This window comes from Megalobrama amblycephala, linkage group LG11, assembly GCF_018812025.1.
Source record: "Megalobrama amblycephala isolate DHTTF-2021 linkage group LG11, ASM1881202v1, whole genome shotgun sequence".
NCBI classification, from domain to species: Eukaryota; Metazoa; Chordata; class Actinopteri; order Cypriniformes; family Xenocyprididae; genus Megalobrama; species Megalobrama amblycephala.
In genome coordinates this window covers 23,452,670-23,476,067 of record NC_063054.1, presented here as the reverse complement: position 1 = coordinate 23,476,067, position 23,398 = coordinate 23,452,670, and the positions used below count along the sequence as shown (strand labels likewise).

The window sequence follows — 23,398 nt, the reverse complement described above, 5'->3', positions numbered from 1 at the left end:
TTTGTTTTGGAGAGGGTAGTTAAAGATTATAGTTAGTCAGCCTATTAAATCGCAGAGAGTTAGCGCTTCTCTCTACCGTTTCAGGTTCTTGGAATATTAAACAAGAACTACATTTTAAAAAATTAGTTATAATCTAATTAGCATAAACATGGCAAATCGACCTGTACAGAAGGCGACCAGCAGTCAGCCACATTTCCTGCAGTTCAACAACCTCGCATGTGAAACAGCTGGAGGAAAGGTGCAGTTTAAACATAATATACAATGCCAAATCACTTTATGAGGTTTTAAATACGCGGATATTCTTTGTTACATTGCATTTGCTCATAAAGTGCTAATATTGTCATTAAAGGTGATTTTTGCCACAGATGAGTGGTTTGCCCCTGGCAGAAATCTTTTGAAGGTAGGTAAAGTCCTTTGCTTGTACTCTGGTAATATTCATGTATTCAGACTTCTCTAGAATTATCAGATATTAATTATGTTGTTCTAAAATGACCTGAAGCGAGACCCTCCAGAATTCATAGCCTCAGCGTTTACTGAATATGGGAAATGGATGGATGGCTGGGAAACCAGGAGGAAAAGAATTCCAGGTATTAGTCCATTTTCACAAATCAATGTGAATTCACTGTAAAACTGAGAAATAGTGCTCTGTGTGTTCCTCATTTCTCTCTAATGAGCTCGAGTTCCATTGAGCCTGGATGAGTTAGAGCAGAATAACTGCAGGCTACATCCTTCTCTCATCCATCCAGTCTCTCTGAAAATCTGTAAAATGAACACATGTGAGAAAGATGTACCGCAATACTGAGACACTTCCTCATCTGATCAGCCTTTCAGGGCATGTTTTGTAATCTCAAAGAATGCTCTGTCTGTACTTAAAACAGATTTGCTGATCTCATGAAACATGCATGTGTCTCTCATCTTGTGTTAAAGGTCACGACTGGTGCATCGTGCAGTTAGGAGTTCCAGGAATTATTCATGGCTTTGATGTGGACACATCGTTCTTCACGGGGAACTATGCCCCATACGCCTCCATTCAAGCTGCATGTCTTGGTAGATATCTATGGCCGCGGCCTTTAAGAATCAAAAGTATAAGGTTACCGCCATTATATCTAATATATGTCACTTATAAATCAGATCAGATGCCATCGTTCACTCTTGAAGGAGATCGTACAGGCATGGCAGCTTCCCCAAGCCAGTTTGAAGCTGTGGCAAAGGTGTAAAATATCGTCTAGTGCACTAGATCATGCATAAAATCTACAGTCTATGTTTCTGAGGGAACAGCACTCAGTATGAATTTTTGTTGAACAGCTGAACTCAGACAGCTGGGAAGAGATTGTCCCGATGACAAAGCTGAAGCCGGGTTACTCTGAATCATGCCACAACTACCTGAGTGTCACCTATCCACACAGAGTTACCCATATCCGCCTCAACATATATCCAGGTAATACACTCTCTGCAACATGAATCATTCGATGCAATTTAAAAAAAAATGACAAAACAGAGAATGTGATCATTCATAATAAAAAAATGGCCTGGGGAGAGATGCTACAGCAGAGCAACATCTTAGAGAGCCATTTATTTTGTAAAATGAATACAAATAAAGGCTTGTAACATGATAATAAAATATTAATGTTTTTATTTATGTTCCACCTTAAAACTGGAGAGTATGTGTTTTTTCCACATTTTTTATGTGATGTTTTATTTACTTATTTTCTTAGCAGATGATTTCTTGCCCAAGGTGCCTACAGGAAAAGATTCTTTCAACAAACTATTGAAAGAATTGTAGCTTTGAATTAAAGCTGAAGTGTGTAATTTCTGTGACTAGTGTCACCAAACGGAAAATAAATATAATAGCATTCCCCCTGCCTACCATTGGTTGGTCAAACTGTCCTGAACTATACCTTACTTTAAAGTGCAGCTTTTTTCAGTAACCTTGGTTCTGTAAGTATTTTTCCAGCAGGGTTTGTAAAAAAGTCTTTGTTAAAGTGTTATAAGCTATGAACCAAACCAACCAGCTACGAGGTGAATCACAAAATTACAAACTTTGATTTAAAGCATAAAAATATTTGCAAATATATAATAAGTTGAAATAATGTGGACTGATGGCTTCAACAAAAGCATACAAACAAAGCAGTGTTTTGCTAGTGTTTACACTTTTTCTGGAAAATCAGCCTACTTACAGTATCTCACAGAAGTGAGTACACCCCTCACATTTTTGTAAATATTTCATTATATATTTTCATGTGACAACACTGAAGAAATGACACTTTGCTACAATGTAAAGTAGTGAGTGTACAGCTTGTATAACAGTGTAAATGTACTGTCCCCTTAAAATAACTCAACACACAGCCATTAATGTCTAAAAAAGTGAGTACACCCCTAAGTGAAAATGTCCAAATTGGGCCCAAAGTGTCAATATTTTGTGTGGCCACCATTATTTTCCAGCACTGCCTTAACCCTCTTGGCCATGGAGTTCACCAGAGCTTCACAGGTTGCCACTGGAGTCCTCTTCCACTCCTCCATGACAACATCATGGAGCTGGTGGATGTTAGAGACCTTGCGCTCCTCCACCTTCCATTTGAGGATGCCCCACAGATGCTCAATAGGGTTTAGGTCTGGAGACATGCTTGGCCAGTCCATCACCTTTACCCTCAGCTTCTTTAGCAGGGCAGTGGTCGTCTTGGAGGTGTGTTTGGGGTGGTTATCGTGTTGGAATACTGCCCTGCGGCCCAGACTTCCTTCTGGGACAACGTATGTGCGGCGTATGGTCTGAGCAATGACAGGCTCACCCCCACCCCTTCAACCTCTGCAGCAATGCTGGCAGCACTCATACGTCTATTTCCCAAACACAACCTCTGGATATGATGCTGAGCATGTGCACTCAACTTCTTTGGTCGACCATGGCGAGGCCTGTTCTGAGTGGAACCTGTCCTGTTAAACCGCTGTATGTGGATGTGGATGTTGTGTTAACTTCTAAAGATTATCTTGATAGACAAAACGTGTAAGTGTCATAACCCTTTGTTAAACACAGAGCTTATTTTCTGCGATTTTCCAAAAGTCTATGGGAAAAATGCATAGGCTTTCAATCGAGGGAACCCGTGCACCGCTAACTTCCGGGTTGGCCTACAAAAACACGTCATCCCTGGGGTATTCTATAGAGTGCCTCAGGGATGACGCATTTTTGTAGGCAAAACCCGGAAGCGAGTTAGCATTTTAGGACTTCCGGTTCCAATGCCCTAAAGTCTATGGGTTTTTTTGAATGGGTTTTTGCTAAATCGCCTGAAATAAAGTCTGTGGTTAACAAAGCCTCTAAATACTTTCACGTTTTGATCTATGACATAAAACACACCAGTTATAACCCGCTTGTGATTTTTTTTAAACTTTTACTATGTCTTAAAATCGGCGGTTGCTAACAAATTGCTAAAAGGGACTACTTCCTTTGGCGGGGACTTTAGACGTCATCATTAAAAACGGGACATTTGGACAGCATTTCTCATGAAAAAGTGGATAAGTATTCATAACAGCACAAATCATAATCATCAAGCATGTTTATAAATTAAGTTGTTTTCTAAATAAAGTTTGAGGAAGCTTGGTGGTGACGACGTTGATCCACGACCATGGTGTGCTGTAGTCCGTTTATAGCCTAATGTTAGCCTTTTATATCTGACGACTTTATTTAGGCTTCAAAATCTATAAATGTTGTGTTAACTTGTAAAGATTATCTTGATAGACAAAACGTGTAAATGTCATAACCCTTTGTTAAACACAGAGCTTATTTTCTGCGATTTTCCAAAAGTCTATGGGAAAAATGCATAGGCTTTCAATCGAGGGAACCCGTGCGCCGCCAACTTCCGGGTTGGCCTACAAAAACACGTCATCCCTGGGGTACTCTATTTTTTCGAGATTTTGATAACTTATTTCATTTATTTGCAGATTTTTTTTTAATCATTCAAATTTGGCCGGTGTGGTTAATAACACATTTTTCTGCGGTGTGACAAACTCAGAACACATACTTTAAAATGACTTTACAGGGACTTTAACTGTTTGTTTGATGTTTGCAGATGGTGGCGTTGCAAGGCTGAAAGTTTATGGCATTGGGAAGAAGGACTGGTCCACTGTGCCTAGTCAAGACCTAGTGGATCTTGTTGCCTTGGTTAATGGAGGTGTATGCGTAGGCTACAGCGATGCCCACTACGGTCACCCACGCAATATGATTGGTGAGTGATTCTTTGGATTGGCAAGTTGAGAAACATTTTAAAGAGGCTGTATGGTTTGTTTTTTTGTTTTTTCAGTTGAGACAAGAGAAACATCTAAAATGCAGACCGCTTTTACAGACAACAATCTCTGCTTTCAATCAGGCATATCATAAAAAACTATCTGGACTGTTTCCCAGACTTCATTTTTAATAACTTCCTGAGAGAATACCACACATCACTTCCCAATAAATAAATTATGGTCTATTTAATGACTGTTTAGAGAAGATTATGGGATACCGAGAGATTTTGAGATCTAGATCATTACTTGTCTGAATGTGTGCTTCTCCATAGGTCTTGGGAGGGCTGACAACATGGGTGACGGGTGGGAGACAGCCAGACGCCTGGATCGGCCCAAAATTTTAAGGGTAAAAGCAGTCTTGCCATTTTAGGAAACATCTTAGATATCAGTTATACCCCATAAAGATCCCATACATTGGTTTTCAGGTGGACGAGAAAGGCATATTGCAGGTTCCAGGCTGTGAGTGGGCTATTCTCAGACTAGGACATCCTGGTATCATAAGCAAAATTGAGCTAGACACCAACCATTTTAAAGGTATTAAAAATATTCTTTTTTTTTTTTTTTTTTTTTTTTTTTAAGTAGTTCTAGTTTTGTTAAATCTTTTTGTCTAAATATTTTCCATCTGAAATGACAGTATCTGTATGTATGAGTAAAAAAAGGTAGTTTTCAGATAAAGTTTAAAATAAGAAATAAGGTCACAATTGCAAAATATAAAATTACATTGCAAGATATATAGTGACATTGTAAGATATATGCTAGAAATTAATACTTTTGTTCAGCAAGGATGTATTAAATTGATCAAAGTGACAGTACAAAAGATTTCTATTTCCAATAAATGCTGTTCTTTTGAACTTTCCATTCATCAAATAATCCTGAAAGAAATGTATCATGGTTTCCAAATATTAAGCAGTACAACTGTTTTCAACATTGATTATATAAATGTTTCTTGAGCACCAAATTAGCATATTAGAATTATTTCTGAAGGATCATGTGACACTGAAAACTGCTGTAATGATGCTGAAAATTCAGCTTTGCCATCACTGGAATAAATTACATTTTAAAATATATTAAAATATAAAACAGCTATTTCAAATTATAACAATAATAAAATAATATAATATTTCATAATATTACTGTTTTGTTAGCATACGAGACCTTATTTTTAAACAACAACAACAAACCCCCAACTGACCCCAAACTTTTGAAACTTTTTAACTCTGAGCTTGAATTGGGCCTTTATTTAAAATTGTCTATTTAAAAACAACTATTGTCTTTAGGAAATTTTCCAGACTCCTGCAAGATTGAGGCCTGCAGTGTGACCCCAGATGAGGAGAACGATTTAATTCTTAGCCAGTGGCGCTCTGACAAAATCCCCAAGTGGAGAATTCTCCTTCCTCCTCAAAAAGTATGAATTGCCCAGCCTGTAGTTTCATTTGACTTCATCTTCAACTTTATTTTTTGTTCTCTGTAAAAGTGATCACAATCTTCCTCATCTAGCTGAAGGCACACCACAGGCATTTGTTTTCTGGAGAGTCTGTGGTGCATTGTGGGCCTGTGACTCATGTGCGATTGGTCATAGCTCCTGACGGAGGGGTCAGCAGACTCAGACTCTGGGGTCGACCGGTGTCCAGCAACTTGACTCGCCCTCAACAAATCTCCAAACTGTGATGCCATCATGTAGTTTCAACACACAGTTACAGAAGAATGAAGGACTTCAGCTGTGATATAAAATATTAACACCATAGCGTTAATAATTGTCGTAATAACAATACTGTATACAAGTATATAGTACTATACACAAATACTATACAATACATTTACCTAAAAGTGGTGCAGTATACAATTGAATTTTATGGTCAAGGCTAATGTTTCATAAAACACCAATAAAATTCTCTCATAGTAACTAATAAAATGAGACTTCACTAATTTTGTTTGCCTCATATATTTGCAAATTTGACATTTTAGGTATAAAAATAATGTTGAAAATACACAATACATATTATATTATTCTGTCATGTGAATGTTTGCCCAGATCTGTTCTAAATTTTGAAACAAAAGTGTGAGCACATGCTGGCAGTTAGACAGTTTCAAGTTAACCAACATGATTTGTATGTCCATAGACACCATAATAACTAATAAGTAATACCTCAGTCTTATCTGAATTTAATAGAAGAAAATTACTAGTAGTCATCCAATGTTTTATATCTTTAACACACTGTCAGTTTGGATAATTTAGAGATTTCATCTGGTCGTAATGAAATATATAACTGAGTATCATCAGCATAGCAGTGGAAACTAACTCCATGTTTTCTTATAATATTACCAAGTGGCAGCATATATATTGAAATAGCAGAGGGCCTAACACAGATCCTTGCGGCACTCCATAATTTACTGATGTGATCTTAGATTTTTTTTATACAAAATGGTACCGGTCTGCTATGTATGATATAAACCACGTTAATGCCTGTCCCTGAATACCAATGTAATATTGTAGTTGATCTAAGAGTATTTTATGATCTATAGTGTCGAACGCAGCACTGGTCCGAAAACCAGTCAGTATCTGGTGTGACCACCATTTGCCTCACGCAGTGCTACACATCTCCTTCACATAGAGTTGATCAGGTTGTTGATTGTGGCCTGTGAAATGTTGGTCCACTCCTCTTCATTGGCTTTGCGAAGTTGCTGGATATTGGCAGGAACTGGAACACGCTGTCGTATACGCCGATCCAGAGCATCCCAAACATGCTCAATGGTTGACATGTCTGGTGAGTATGCTGGTTATGAAAGAACTGGGATGTTTTAAGCTTCCAGGAATTGTGTACAGATCCTTGCAACATGGGGCTGTGCATTATCATGCTAACAACATGAGGTGATGGTCATGGATGAATGACACAACATTGGGCCTCAGGATCTTGTCACGTTATCTCTGTGCATTAAAAATGGCATCAATAAAATGCACCTGTGTTTCGTTGTCCATAACATACGCCTGCCCAAACCATAACCCCACCGCCACCATGGGCCACTCGATCCACAACGTTGACATCAGCAAACCGCTCACCCACACGACGCCATACACGCTGTCTGCCATCTGCCCTGTACAATGGAAACCGGGATTCATCTGTGAAGAGAACACCTCTTCAAAGTGCCAGATGCCATCGAATGTGAGCATTTGCCCACTCAAGTCGGTTACGACGATGAACTGCAGTCAGGTCGAGACCCTGATGAAGACGACGAGCATGCAGATGAGCTTCCCTGAGACGGTTTCTGACAATTTGTGCAGAAATTCTTTGGTTATGCAAACCGATTGTTGCAGCAGCTGTCCGGGTGGCTGGTCTCAGATGATCTTGGAGGTGAAGATGCTGGATGTGGAGGTCATGGGTTGGTGTGGTTACACGTAGTCTGCAGTTGTGAGGCCGGTTGGATGTACTGCCAAATTCTCTGAAACGCCTTTGAGGACGGCTTATGGCAGAGAAATGAACATTCAATTCACGGGCAACAACTCTGGTGGACATTCCTGTAGTCAGCATGCCAATTGCACATTCCCTCAAAACTTGTGACATCTGTGGCATTGTGCTGTGTGACAAAACTGCACATTTTAGCGTGGCCTTTTATTGTGGCCAGCCTAAGGCACACCTGTGCAATAGAGGGTATTCGTCGACGTCACTTTCCCGCCGAAAACGCGCTCCCTCAGCTGGACTGAGTGGCAAAAGAACCTGCTGCGTGACTGGATTTAGTAGAGGAAACTGCGAAAACGCGTGTAAAACTAACGAATTACACTAAAGGTTGGAATTGAATGTGTTCCTTACAACTTGTCAAATAAAACTAATCCATGGATATTGACATGCAGCCAGGAGTCGTGTTTCATGACATTTATATGTGCCTGATTTCGACGGTGGGGAAATACATAAAGCAAATCTGCCTGTGAATATTTTATGTAACTACAATATAGGTAGGTTTAAATCCGCGTAATCACTTATATCAATGTTATATCGTCATATTGTCCAGCCCTAAAACATATATATAGTTTTATAGTATAGTTTTTGTCAGTGTTGTTTATTTAAAAACACACAATTATGCAGAATATAAGATCGAAAATATTTAATTGATGAGTTGTAAACATAATATATAACAATACAATATATACGGTATGATTTTACCTCAAAATCCAACATTTTGACACAAAATGATAACTGCAAATCCATGTTTCTCTGCCTGGAGTTCAGATGTTTCTGTGAATTGCAGTGATCCATTTGCTTTTTTTCTGTTGCTTTCTGATTTTTTTAAATATATGCCTCAGGTTTTGTGTCAAAGCTATTTGTACAGTCAATCACTAAGCTCTTTCCCATTTTGGATGTGTTTTGTGTGTTTTTCGCGACATTCACGCTGAAAACCAATGCTGCCGCTCGCTCAGTCTTTTGCCTCTCAGTGGACGTGACCGCAGTTGTAACGGTCGACGGTGACGTCACTTGCATACCCTCTATAATCATGCTGTCTAATCAGCATCTTGATATGCCACACCTGTGAGGTGGATGGATTATCTCGGCAAAGGAGAAGTGCTCACTAACACAGATTTAGACAGATTTGTGAACAATATTTGAGAGAAAAATAGGCCTTTTGTGAAAAAGTCTTAGATCCTTGAGTTCAGCTCATGAAAAATGGGGGCAAAAACAAAAGTGTTGCCTTTTATAATTTTGTTCAGTGTAGTTAGATTAAAAAAAACAAACAAACAAAAAACAACAACATCATGCCTGCTGTGTCCTTCTTTGATAGGCAGTCTTTTCTAAAATATTTCTGACATTTTTCCTATACAGAAACATGCATCAACAGGTCTTTGATTTTAAAAAATATGTCTTGAGTCAAGAAACGAATTGGAGCTTATCTCTGTTCACATGAAAAGTTGTAGTTGACATATTCTTTTGAAGTTTCTTCCACTTTGCGCTTATCCTTCGGAACAGTTGGTTAAAAAAAAAGGTGGGATTTTGACATTCAATGACATGTTTCAAACTTGCTGGCATTTACTCTGTGCAATTGCACAGATAGCTTCTGCAGATGCAGAGATTTTCCAGTGAGCTGTTTTTTCCCCCCAATCATTTTGTCATGTTTCTCCACAGATTAAGGCAGCGGTCCATAGCAGGATAAATTGTGTCGGCATGGTGGAGAAAGATTCTGCAGGAGTCAAGTGCTATCAGGTCAGGCCTTCTGTGCGGTTATGATGCCCCAGCCATATAAAATATAGTCAGTTGACCTCATTCATGCAGACGAAATTTCAATGTAAGTTCATGCAACCATTCCAATGCATTAAATTGAATGCATAAGAATGGTTTTACAAACTGTTCACATTCTGTTTGGGTTTCATGAATGAGGCTCAATGTGCTAGACATGTATATTCATTCAGAGTGAGGAAAGATGTCACTATTTTTACAATACAATAAAATAAAATGGTATTAAGATTTCAGCATTGAATGACAAAAACCATGCATATTGTGCTCATAGTTCTAGATGTCCTTGAACAGCCTGAGCATGTGGAGAGACAGACAGAACCAGACATCTCTCATTTCTCTGGAGTCAAACAGGCTGCATTGTGATTAATTACAGTATATTATGCTCACTCATGCAGACACATGAACGCTCACTCACGCACACACACTCTGGGCTCTTTGCTGTGGAGGAAGATAAGTGTTTGTTGGGCTGAGCTTAAATGACAGAGGGGGCTGAACTGCACACTCAGCACTTTGCTTTGAGAAAAGGTCAATGTGAAATATCTGATGTGTCTTTATTAGTATGAAATATTACAGCTTGATGTTTCCACGCTGACTATTGTGTTGAAAAAAGGTTTGTTTGTGCTCTTATGTTGCCCAGATAAGTTTATCATGCTTTTCTAAATTCATTTAAAACAGGTTTCATAGTTCAGGAGACTTTTGCCTGGTTTCACAGACCAGACTAAAATGCATGTTTTAGCTGTCTTAATAGAAAGCAACTTGCAGTGACATATCTTGAACTATGTCAGTGGCATTGTTTCTTCTCAAGTAAACATCAGTAATGTTTTTTTTTTTTTTCTTAGGCATGTTTATAAAAGCTAATTAAAGGGATAGTTCACCCAAAAATGAAAATGTTGCCATTACTTACCCTCAAGTGGTTCCAAATCTGTCTGAGTTAATTTCTTCTGTTGAACACAAAATAATATATTTTAAAGATTGAGAGTAATCATACAGTTGATGGCACCCACTGACTTCCATAGTAGGAAAAATATACTATGGAAGTCAATGGGTGCCATCAACTGTCTGGTTACCAACATTCTTAAAATATCTTCTTTTGTGTTCAACAGAAGAAAGAAACTCATACAGGTTTGGAACAACATCAAGGGCTTACCCCATGATTTACTCACCCTCAAGTCATCCTAGGTGTATATGACTTTCTTCTTTCAGACGAACACAATCTGAGTTTTATTAAATAATGTTCTGGCTCATCTAAGCTTTATGATCGCAGTGAATAGAGGATGAGATTTTGAAGCCCAAAAAAGCGAAAGTTAGTCAAGGGTAATCAGTCTTTTTAGTATCAAATTAGACCAGCCTATTTTACTGACTTAAAAAAGTTATGAACAGTCTTGCAGAAAAAAAAAAGTGATGATTAACTTTTAAGACTAGTCTTAGCAGTTTATGCAACCAGCCTAAATCTTAAATTTCTCAATTGTATCATTTAACTTTCCCCTAAAATATCTAAAGAGGGAAAACATGTCTCAAATGAGATCTGAATAGGAATATGGATTGCATAGCTCAGATCATTTATTATTGAAAGAATCTGATGAGAAATATATTAAATTGAATTGAGTTGAATTGGAAGCTAATACTTTGCATTAGGGTTATTATAGTTAACTAAAACTAAAACCATTAACATCATTTCATTAATTGAAATGAAATTAACTGAAATAAAATAAAGTTAAATTTGGTAAAATATGAAAAAAAATGTTTTTATTTCAGCCAGTAGCCAAGCAATGTTTAATTTAGTTTAACTTGATGTATTAAAATAACTAAAACTGAAATAAAAATTATAAAAACTATAGAGATTTCTGAAAAATTACTAAAAATGACAAAACACACTACAAAATGACTAAAACATTAAGATTATAATCAAAATGGAAAATATAAAAAAATAACATTTAAAATGGTAATAAAAACAGAGCACATTAAGAGACATTGTTGAGATCATGTTTTAAACACGAAAATGAGATTCTTTTACTTGTTCCATTTAATCCAGTTTTTGAAACACTTGTGATTTTTCTTATGGAATGTAATGCATCTGAGAGAAACTGGAAAATAATTTAAGAGAAGTAATGCGTGTCTGAACTCTGAATAAATGTCATGGATTTTAGATATTTTGTGTTCAAAAAGATTTCAAATTCCTGTTATATGACTTACATATAAGTTGGAAATGCATTTTAAGACTAACTTGAACCACATGGAACTATTATGTCACTCTTTATAACTTGTGCCCATGTATAATTCCTCAGCAGAGCTATTTGACTCCACTGTCACCACATACTGTACTCAAATAGTACGTGTGATCTAGTGCTCACCATCAGGTGGCGACAGAGGCCCAACAAACCTCTTCTGACCCCGCAGGTAATGTGAGACTTGTGTGCATCTACTGTTTTTGCGTGACCTCTCTTCTGTCTGTCACTGTTTGTGTTTCTCACTGTGTAATCCAGTGGCCCCAACAGACTGTAAATGTAGGATGATCCACATCACACTGTCTCTCAATCACATTTAAATGTGAGGTGAACTATGACCTGTCGTTGTATGGACAGGAACTGCATAAAAATAATTTTGTCCTTAACAGAAATAAGCATATTAAGACATTAAGATGGGCAAATAATGACAGAACTTTTACTTTTGAGTGAACTGTTCCTTTAACAAACAGCTCTTTGCTCTCATGCAGTGTTTTACCCCAAAACCCTGAAGCTCTGTTGCACACATAGTCAGTGCACATTGATGAAGTGGTAAAAAGAAGAAAAAAAAAAAACAAATCTATAAATCTACTTCTCATCACCCTGAGGTAGAGAAACATTTCACCTAGATGCCCTGATGTGATTTGAAATGCTCCATGAAATTCAGATTTGTAACACTAGCTCCCTTATACATACACACAAACACGCACACACAAACTCCCTTTCTGCCTCCACCTTGCCCTCCTCTCTTATTCGGCAGCCCTCTCCATCAATATCTGTCGGTTGGCTGCCAAAAAGAAGGATATGTTCAGAAATTAACTCTTTTTTTTCTAACCCTTCCCTTCCAGCATGTTTGGATTTTCTCTGTTTGATCTGGACTGTTAAATAAGACGAATGCTATTAGAAATTCATGGCTGTGCCGTGGCATCAATAAATGATTAGTTTGCAGTGCTTGCCAGTGATTGATTGGCTGGGCAGGGGATGTATTGGAACCAGACTTATTCAATGCCACAGCGAGTCGCTGGGGAACGGCTTAGCTTATCAGTGCCTGAACAACTTAAAGTGGTGTTTGTTAAGAAAGGTAGAAAAAAGGATAGAGAGAAAGAGAGAGAGAGAGAGAGAGAGAGAGAGGAATTAAAGACTGCTTGTAGTTAATTGCACTTACTCAGCTCTGATAAATTTGATGTCCATAAATGCATCTTTGCAAAAACCATTTTAAATCAGTAAATCATTGTCAAGGTATATTAATGTCTGTATATTATTCTGTATTATTATGATATACATATCAAAAAATGATTGAAAACACAGTAAGTATAGTAATTTCTGTTATGGCAAAGCTGAATTTTCAGCATAATTACTCCAGTAAATGTCACATGATCCTTCAGAAATCATTCTAATATGCTGATTTGGTGATCAAGAAACATTTCTTATTATTATAAATGTTGAAAACCATTGTGCTGTTTAATATTTTTGTCAAAACCTTGCTTTTTTCAGAATTCTTTGATGAAAAGTTAAAAAGAACAGCATTTATTTAAAATGTAACAATGCAAACATCTTTACTATCACTTTTGATCAATTGAATGCATCCTTGCTGACCCTAAACTTTTGAATGGTTTATTACACATTGCTCCATAATAGCTACTTCATTTTGATTGGTCAGTTGAAGCATGAGCGTATAATGATGCTAAATTGTATATTTCACTAATGATCATGGCAAAATATGGGCTGCGTTTAAGTCCAATAATTTATTCCCTTTCTTCGCTAACTTCCCTCTGTCTCGTTCACTCGGATGTATGTCATTGCTTACGTTGCATGAGTGCCCACTACTGGTAGAACCCTTGCAATGTGTTTAAAGGTGCCATCGAATTGAAAATTGAATTTACCTCGGCGTAGTTGAATAACAAGAGTTCAGTACATGGAAATGACATACAGTGAGTCTCAAACTCCATTGTTTTCTCCTTCTTATATAAATCTCATTTGTTTAAAAGACCTCTGAAGAACAGGCGAATCTCAACATAACACCGACTGTTACGTAACAGTCGGGATCATTAATATGTACGCCCCCAATATTTGCATATGCCAGCCCATGTTCAAGGCATTACACAAGGGCAGCCAATATTAACGTCTGGATCTGTGCACAGCTGAATCATCAGACTAGGTAAGCAAGCAAGAACAATAGCAAAAAAATGGCAGATGGAGCAATAATAACTGACATGATCCATGATTACATGATATTTTTAGTGATATTTGTAAATTGTCTTTCTAAATGTTTCGTTAGCATTTTGCTAATGTACTGTTAAATATGGTTAAAGTTACCATCGTTTACTTACTTACGCGATTAGACATGTTGCATGATGAACACTTTGTAAAGATCCATTTTGAGGGTTATATTAGCTGTGTGAACTTTGTTTATGCACTGTTTAAGGCAAGCGCGAGCACTGTGGGCAGGGAGCGTGAGCATTTAAAGGGGCCGCAGCCTAAATCGGCTCATATTTAATGATGCCCCAAAATAGGCAGTTAAAAAAAATTAATTAAAAAAAATCTATGGGGTATTTTGAGCTGAAACTTCAGAGACACATTCAGGGGACACCTTAGACTTATATTACATCTTTTAAAAAGACGTTCTACGGCACCTTTAAATGGAACACCCTAATCCCCTGATCATTTCGAATCTGCAATAGAGCTCATTTATTATTTACATTTTTTTTTTCTTATGAATTTGTTTTATATACCATTCTATAGGTCTATATGTATGCTTTGGCTGTTGGAGAAAATGTAAAAAATGACACAAATGAAACAATCAGCTTAAGGTATCTACAAATATTATGTGATTAAATGTCAAAATAACTCCAATATCATACACTTAGTTGTGTGGGGTGGGGGTAAATTAAGCATGATCTGCTGTGACATCACAATCATGGTGCATTGTGGTCTATGGATCTGCCTGAAGTGTATATATTGAGTAGACTCACTCCCTCTGGCAAAAGTTGTCGAGGATCTGTCCAAATAAACTTCTCTCTGCCACTTGACAAAGTTCTTCAAATGCACTTGAAAATGGCGGTGAGGATTCCTCTGTGTGCTTAGGGAAGTTTGCGAGTGTATGTCTAAAAGTGGAGTTAAACGCATGGTGCTATATTCATGGGTTGGACAATAAAACTGAAACACTGGTTTTAGACCACAATAATTTATTAGTATGGTGCAGGGCCTCCTTTTGCGGTCAATACAGTCTTGGGAATGATACAATTCCTCAACAGTGGCCAGAGGGATTTTGAGCCATTCCTCTTCCAGAACTGTGGCTATAGGTCACTAAGTGATGCTGGTGGAAGAAAACGTTTTCTGACTTGCTCCTCCAAAATACCCCAAAGTGGCTCACAAATATTTAGATCTGGTGACTGTGCAGGCCATGGGAGATGTTCAACTTCACTTTCATGTTCATCAAACCATTCTGTCACAAGTCTTGCTGTGTGTATTGGTGCATTATCATGCTGATACACAACATCCCATCCAGGGTACAATGTTTGAACCATTAGGTGCACATGGTCCTCTAGAATGGTTCGGTAGTTCTTGGCAGTGAGGCGCCCATCAAGCACAGTAGGGAATGCCATGATATTGCAGCCCAAACCATCACTGATCCACCCCTGTGCTTTAATCTGGGCACGCAACAGTCGGGGTGTTAAGCCTCTTTGGGGTTTCTCCAAACCGTAACACCCACAGATGTGGGAAAGACAGTGAAGGTGGACTCAACAGAGAACAATACATGTTTCACATTGTCCACATCCCAAGATTTGCAATGAAACTACATATGGCATTGGCACAAATGACCAAAAGGTTTGGGCTATAGCAGCCCGACCATGAATATTGACTCTGTGAAGCTCCTGACAAAAAGTTTTGGTGGAAACATGAGGTGCACATTTAATTTTGCAGCAAGTTGTTTTATGGAGCTGTGTTTTTTTGGATACAAACAGGGTTAGTACCCTGACATCAGACAGCTTCCTCTTGCGCCGACAGTTACTCATGTTGGATGTGGTTTGTCCTACATGGTGGTATGCAGACATTATGTCATTACCCTGGATACACCACCAAGACTTCCTGTCCTGGTCACAGATGAACCAGCGAGATTTCCACCAACAATTTGTCCTCTTTTGAACTCTGATATGTCTCCCATTATGTTGTGTGGATTGCAATATTTTATGTACAGCTGTGCTATTGCTCTGCAAATGTACCCTTCACACTGTGCTCTTATTGATGGAATGTAAAATCAGTGAAGACTGGCCACCAGGCCACACATACAGGCATGAAACCTTCAACACTATATTGGCCAGTGTTTCAGTTTCATTGTCCAGCACCTGTGCATTCATAACTCCTGTATTATTCCACAGTCTCTTTCTTTTCGTATCAACACAAGTTAGAATAGCTCATTAGCGCCATCTTGTAACTCAGAGTGGTTATTACAACTAGTATCAACTGTAATAGAATTAGCAATGGAGGACTAAAAATTTGAAATGTATATATATATATATATATATATATATATATATATATATATATATATATATATATATATATATATATATATAAGGTGAGCAAACAACATTTGATAGATGACTATAAGTTCAGGAGTCCTCAATTAAAGCAAGAAAATGAAAACTTCCCCTTGAAAGAAGTAAAAATAATGCAGATTATGAGTATATAAATTATTATTGTTGCAGTGTTTTTATTGTTACTTCTATGTTCTATGTGAAAGACTATTTTCTTAGTGGAAGCTTAAGATGACACAATTTCAAGTCAAATCAATATTTAAATATTTGTCCATTTCTTTACTTAGAATAAGTTGGGGGATGATGTACATTCATCTGGTCACTATCAAAAAATAAACCCCTAAAGAGATTGATTTTATGGCTGTCTGTACATTATCCCTTACATATTTGTCCAACAAATTTGTGTTCTAACATGCAGAGTCTTTAAATCCTAAATTCTGTTTGATGTAGTCTGCAAATCGCCCAGACTACCGACTCCAAGTTTAATGCCAAGCCTGAGATGAGAGCAGCCAAGCAGCAGAAACAAGTCTCCAAAACTCCCTGTCTCCACTCATCAGGGGGTAGATACCTGTTAACGGGCCGTGTATGTGTGTGTGAACACCTTTAAGCAGCGATGCTAATTCACAGGCTCGTAGACACCGCCTCAGACAGAAGGCAAGAAAATCAGTGCTGCGAAGCGAATATTTTAGCTCTGCTCAAGCTCAGATAGAGTCATAAATTAATTCAGCACTTACAGGGAGTCCTCTCAACCTTGCCAGAGTCTCGCTTTTAGTATTTCTCGCTCTCTTTTATTTTACGTGGGGTGTGGAGACCACCATAAATCATTCATATCTCATCATAACCAGATCAGACAGACGATTGTTTGGGTCGTACAGTGAATCTTTTTTTTTTTTTTTTTTTTTTAAAAGAGAGAAAAAAAAAACTCTTCTGCTGCTCAGACTGCACTTGTATTTCCAGCAGCACTGCAAATCAGTGCTTTTTCTGATGGATGTTTGGACATTTACATTTTTTGGTGTGCTGAAAAGACAGTTTGTAAGATGGATACATTGAGGGACGCTATAAAGATGTAGTTGTGCATAATCTGACTGTCCGGATTCCAGTACGTGTATTAAACGATGACCTTTTGTGATGAATGCTCTTAACGTAACCTTGGGGAAGTAGATATTTTCAAAATTGACTCCCTTACACATGTCAGAGCTCCAAATGCACCTCATAGCAGCTCATGATTGACACAGTGTGTTGCTGGTCTTGAGATTCCTATTAAACTCACTCACATATTCAGCCACCCGTCAGCATCAGTGTCAGTGCCACTTTACTGGGACTGCAGCCAGAGTCAGCGTGGCAGCAGAGGTCAAACATCTCTCCCTCCTGCTTGGGCCAAATCGCATTTCAAACACCCGCTGTTAAGGAAATTAGGCCCTTTTTTTCAAAGTTTATCCACAAGCACAATTTAGGTGCTGGAAATTAAAGCCGAAAGGTTTAAAGAAGTCAATTCGGTGGTTGTGGAAACCTTTCCAGGTGACACTCATGGGGGGCTGGGCTTTAACAGTGATTGACAGGCTCATTGAGTACATTCATTGTTGAGGAAAGGCAGAAGAGGGCACAGAGCAGCCTGTAAGTGACTGAATGAGTGAGTGAGAGTGTGTCAGCGGGCTGAAGTAACACTGATTAATGGCCTTTCTTCAGAGGGCAGCGCGTCCATCGCCAGAGATCACCGGATAAGACCCGAAGAGGACCGTTTGAGGTGCTTCTGCTTGTCAGTTAGGTGCCTCTCTCAACTCTTCAGTGCAAAGAAAATAACATGATATTATTAGAAAGCACTGAGATAAAGATGTTTTCCAGGTTCTGATTGTTTACTTGTGGTTATTAAGGGCTGTGTAAGATGATTTTATCTTTTAACAGGCACGGTCTGAAGTACCGAGGAGCAGTGTGACAGAAAATGCCATGACAGAAAGTTCCCCTATAGCAACCTCGGAGCAGCAGCATGACCTGGGGTACTCAATAATCAGACTCCTCTACAGTATTCTGACAAATTCATCTATCAATTTGAAGAAGTTAGCCAAATAAAGCAGACAAAACAGAAGACAAAAATAATTGAGAACCATTGAGGTTCTTTTATTCAGCAAGGTGACATTAAATTGATCAAAAGTGACTATAAAGACAATTTCAAATAAATGATGTACATTTGAACGTTATATTCATCAAAGAATCCTGAGAAGTATATGTTTTTCAACAAAAACATTAAGCAGCACAACTATTTTCAACATTGATAATAATAAGAAATGTTTCTTGAGCACCAAATCATCATATCAGAATGATTTATGAAGGGTCATGTGACACTGAAGACTAGGGTAATGGCTGTTGAAAATGCAGCTTTGCCATCACAGGATTAAATTACATTTTAAATATATTAAAACACAATATTTTAAATTGCAATAATATTTCATAGTTTTACTTGTTTGAGTCATGTGGAACCACTGTCCACAATTGAATTGAGTTGGTTGGACATAACTATTTTATTCTTCCTTAGTCAGTTGTGTTGTCACAACAGAAGGATTTTGCATTGATTAAAAATAAACCTATAATGTTAATAAAGTTGGTTGTGTGGAACCACTGTCCATAATGGACTTGAGTTAGTTTAAAGTATAATTTTTTTGAGTGTACCATTTATGAAAGTTCAACCTAGAGGGGCTTTTCTATGGAAATTGAGACTGTTGTTTGATTCAATATGATGTGTAATTGTTGGTTTTTGTTTGCGTCAGGAGTCAGGAAGTGAAAATGGAGCCATTGGATTTCTGCAACCTCACACATCATACATATCACCATGATAGACAACAGTGAAGCTTCTCAGGACATAAGCAGCAGGTATGTTTATGATTTCAAGAAAAGCAGTAGATTATCAACAGCTAACTGCCTCATTGATTCAGTGAATCGCCATTTCCCCATATAGCCTGTTTCTCTGTTCAAATCTGTAATGTTTTGAATTAAATATAAGTTTTGTAGAAATAAGTCTAACTTGGGGCATTGATTTGACTCAACTTCTGTAGCCTATACAAATTTTGCAATACATTTAGGGATTTTAGACCTAGTCGGCATTCAAAAGTACTCTATTTCTCCTCACAGGACATTATAACACCTCTTTCCCAACTTTGTGTATTTACATAAGAAGAATCCACATCAAGGTTAACCGTCAAGCTCATTTTGTGTTCATCACAAGCATTTATTCACACTTAATGATCTCAGCCGATTCATCAGTCAGTCTGCTGGGCATTTCTTCTCAATGAATAACAAAGTCTGCCGATACAGTACGGATACACTTGATCAATCTCGCACCCCCTCCTTCGTCAAAAGAAATTAGCAATAAAAAAAATCAAATTGCTATCGATCGGTCTTCATTGATTTCCTTTAGTCTTTTCCACTGCAATTACTCCTCGTGCAACAGCCGCTGTTTTCTGGTGATTGCTGGACGGCCAGCTGGGGTTACAGCCACACGCGGTGCTTCTCTCCCTTTCTTTCTCTCTCCCTCTTCCTCACTTCACGATCAAGGTCAACTTTAATCAACCTCAGGGCCTGTCAGCGGCTGCCGACAGCCTCAGCTGTGCCCCGCTCTCAATTCCTCTGGGCCTCGACGCGGCGGCTTACAGAATTACCCTGCTGTTCATCAAACACCCAGTTGCTCATTACTCACCGCACTCCTCCTGGAGTCATTAAGAGCCTGGGATACAAAGGACTTATATCATCCAGACGAATGTGCTTCGCTACACTGTGTACCATGGGAAGAGAACGTGTACTCAGGAGCGACGCTGTTGTCGTTAGTTTAGAGCGTGATGTCGATGTCGACAGCTCTAGTTAATCTCTGGCGTTTCATATTATGCAAGGTGCTTGTTTTGGCCACACCACGTTATTCACAAATAGAGCCATGCCATCAAAAGCTGACTCTTGGACTGCTGCATTCAAAATACAGATACATTATTATTAGATTATCCTGTTGAATCATCAGTGTTTGAATGTATGGAAGCTGTTTGTTGTGATATTGATGTGTTCTTTGCCATTTAAAGGAATATTCTGGGTTTGGTACAATTTAAGCTCCCGTAACAGCATTTGTTATGATTATTTGTTGTTGATTAACACAAAAAATATCTATATAAAATAATTTATAATAAGCTCTTCCTTCATTTTCTTAAAAAATAAATAAAAAATGAGGATACAGTGAACACTTGCCAATGAAAGGGAATGGGGCCAATTTTTAGCGAAGTTAAAAGCAGAAATGTGAACACTTCTGTTAATTCCTCTGTTAAAACTGTTGTATTATTTGAGATATAAAGTTGTTTAAATAATTTTTACATTCAGTTTAGGCTTTATGGTGTTACGTTGACATGGCGACGAAGTTATAAAATTAGATACGACTACACAGAAAAGGTTCGTAAGTGATTTTTTTCACACTAAAATCATCTTAACATGCAATATGTTTGTTTTGTAACAGAAACACTGAGAAAAATAGAAACAGTGAGTATTTTAAAGTTTATGGATTGATCCTATTCACTTTCAGTGTACTGTTAGTGTCTCATTTGAGTATCAGCTATGGTAAACCTTATAGTTTATACTATTAAAGGATTAGTCCACTTTTAAATACACTTTTCCTGATAAATTTACTCACCCCCATGTCATCCAAGATGTTCATGTCTTTCTTTCGTCAGTCGAAAAGAAATGAAGGTTTTCGAGGAAAACATTCAAGGATTTTTCTCCTTACAGTGGATTTCAATGGCTACCGACAGGTTGAAGGTCAAAATTACAGTTTCAGTGCAGCTTCAAGGGCTTTAAACGATACCAGATGAGTAATAAGGGTCTTATCTAGTGAATCGATCGGTCATTTTCGAAAAAAATACAACCGTTTATGCTTTATAAACAAAATATCGCCTTGAACGTACTTTCCGCTTCCGCATTCTTCATAACGCTTACGCTGAATGTCCTACGCCTTCTCTATTCAAGTTACGGGAAAAAACGAAACTGGCGCTGCGTTCGTTCCGTAACGTCTATGTGCTGCCACTCACAAACAGACAACAAGAGTCTGTAAAAGATTAAAAAGCACTGAACTTCCTTTATATGTCTTTATGACTGATTGACACAGCCTGCAGTGCACAGTAAGAGGCAGACATGAGGGTCACCTCCACAGAGTTTTCTACAGTGTTAAGAGCCGCTGTTGTTGACCATGTTGACTATGACAGAGACCACAGATTTGTGCTTAATGCACCAGCTTTGATGCTAGTCATAAACAGTGTTGGGAGTAACTAACTGAAAATTTTAAGCATTTTTCAGATGAGTGACTAGCTTTTAATAAGTAGCAAGTTATTTGTTCCTGCAGAACAGCGGCACAGCTAGTGTTGTAGATCATATGATAGAACATATGCCATATCTAGTTCGGCACTATGTCTTCAAATCAGTTATATAATGTGTAGTGTATACACCATTGAGCCAAAACATTACAACCACCTGCCTAATATGCAGTTGGTCCTCTGGGTACTGCCAAAACAGTACTGTCCCACCGAGGCATGGAGTTTACAAGACCCCTGAAGATGTACTGTGCTATCTGGCACTAAGACGCTGGCAGCAGATCCTTCAAGTCCAACAATGCTTAGGTAGGTGGCACTTGTCAAATTTATGGTTTCCCAGCTGAACATTGCCCAGACTATCACACTCCTTCCACTGGCTTCTCAATATTCCACAGTGCTTCCTGGTGCCACTTCCCCAGGCAAATGGTGCACACATACAAGGCGTCCATGTGATGTAAAAGAAAACAGGACTCATCAGACTTTCTCAGGCGAACTTCTTCCACTGCTCTAAGGTACAGTTCAGATGCTCTCGTGCCCATTGTAGGTGCTTTCGTCGGTGGACAGGGGTCATCACTTTGATTGGTCTGCGGCTATGCAGCCCCATCTGCAGCAGTGTACGATGCACTGTGTGTTGTGACACATTCCTCCCATAACCATCATTAAAATTTTGTGACTTGTGCCACAGTAGACCTTCTGTTGGCTCAGACCAGACGGGATAGCCTTCGTTGCCCTTGTGCATTGATGAGCCTTGGGCGTCCAACATCCTGGCAACGGTTAGTGGTTTGTCCTTCCTTGGATCACTGTTGGAAAATTCTCACTACTGCTGACCAGGAGCAACTCACAAACCTTTGCTGTTTCAGAGATACTCTCACCCAGTCGCCTTGCCATAACAATTTGACCGCAGGTGTTTATTCCTGCCCATTTCTCCTGCATCCAACATGTTTTTTACGAGAACTGATTATTTCCTATGAGAATGAGAAATAAGGGTCTTATCTAGTGAAACCATTGCTCATTTTCTGAAAACAATTGAAAATTATATAAGTTTTAACCATAAATGCTCATCTGGAACTAGCTCTCTTCTTCTTCTCCTCTATTAGAATTCTGGCAGTATAGACACTGCTAAGTGTATTACTGCCCTCCACAGGTCAGAGTTTGAACTAATTTTTATATGCAATATGCTAGTTCAAACTTTGACCTGTGGAGGGCAGTAATACACTTAGCAGTGTCTACACTGCTGGAATTCTAATAAAGAAGAAGAAGAGAGCTAGTTCAAGATGAGCATTTATGGTTAAAACTTATATAATTTTCATTTTTTTTCGGAAAATGAGCAATGGTTTCACTAGAGAAGACCCTTATTTCTCATCTGGGATCTTGTAGAACAATTTGAAGCTGCAGTGAAACTAATTTTCACCTTCAACTGTTTGGTGCCCATTGAAGTCGATCATGAACTATATGTAAAAAAAAAAATCCTGGAATATTTTCATCAAAAACTTTAATTTCTTTTCAACTGAAGAAAGAAAGACATGGACATCTTGGATGACATGGGGGTGAGTAAATTATCAGGAAAAGTTTATTTAAAAGTGGACTAATCCTTTAACAGATGAGCTACTGTAGCTCAAATTGCTCAACAAGTTAATGTCATGTCAAGTCAAGTCAAGTCACCTTTATTTATATAGCGCTTTTTACAATGCAGATTGTGTAAAAGCAGCTTTACAGTGATAACTGGTATATAATTTTGGCTGCACAGCAGCTCTTAAAGAAAATGGTGTCAATGCAGGCAGATCAAAGCACTGCTGAATATCAAATGTCAAGTC

At 38.2% G+C, this 23,398-nt stretch overlaps 1 protein-coding gene and 2 long non-coding RNA genes across 3 annotated transcripts; all 3 read left to right on the top strand.

The window, feature by feature from the left end:
* The first annotated feature begins 9 nt into the window (after window positions 1–9).
* On the top strand, window positions 10–6,179 carry allc (allantoicase). The gene is made up of 11 exons (XM_048206799.1): window positions 10–238; window positions 350–400; window positions 500–587; window positions 928–1,047; window positions 1,132–1,211; window positions 1,306–1,438; window positions 4,059–4,214; window positions 4,545–4,618; window positions 4,698–4,806; window positions 5,550–5,677; window positions 5,770–6,179. Exons 1-11 carry the CDS (start codon window positions 149–151, stop codon window positions 5,938–5,940), a joined length of 1,200 nt encoding a protein of 399 aa, XP_048062756.1. The 5' UTR covers window positions 10–148; the 3' UTR covers window positions 5,941–6,179.
* Window positions 6,180–8,965: 2,786 nt separating this feature from the next.
* On the top strand, window positions 8,966–17,997 carry LOC125278755. Its single transcript, XR_007187263.1, has 3 exons — window positions 8,966–9,461; window positions 11,780–11,891; window positions 17,941–17,997. It is a non-coding gene; the product is annotated as an uncharacterized LOC125278755 (long non-coding RNA).
* Window positions 17,998–18,001: 4 nt separating this feature from the next.
* Window positions 18,002–20,488, top strand: LOC125278754. The gene is made up of 3 exons (XR_007187262.1): window positions 18,002–18,248; window positions 19,017–19,119; window positions 19,378–20,488. It is a non-coding gene; the product is annotated as an uncharacterized LOC125278754 (long non-coding RNA).
* Window positions 20,489–23,398: the final 2,910 nt, after the last annotated feature.

Bases quoted from the DNA above. Each gene is read 5' to 3' on its own strand.
- allc (XM_048206799.1), top strand. From the start codon at position 149: ATGGCAAATCGACCTGTACAGAAGGCGACCAGCAGTCAGCCACATTTC. The intron at 1,048-1,131 runs GTAGATATCTAT...CTTATAAATCAG, and splicing joins CATTCAAGCTGCATGTCTTG to ATCAGATGCCATCGTTCACT. The intron at 5,678-5,769 runs GTATGAATTGCC...TTCCTCATCTAG, and splicing joins TTCTCCTTCCTCCTCAAAAA to CTGAAGGCACACCACAGGCA.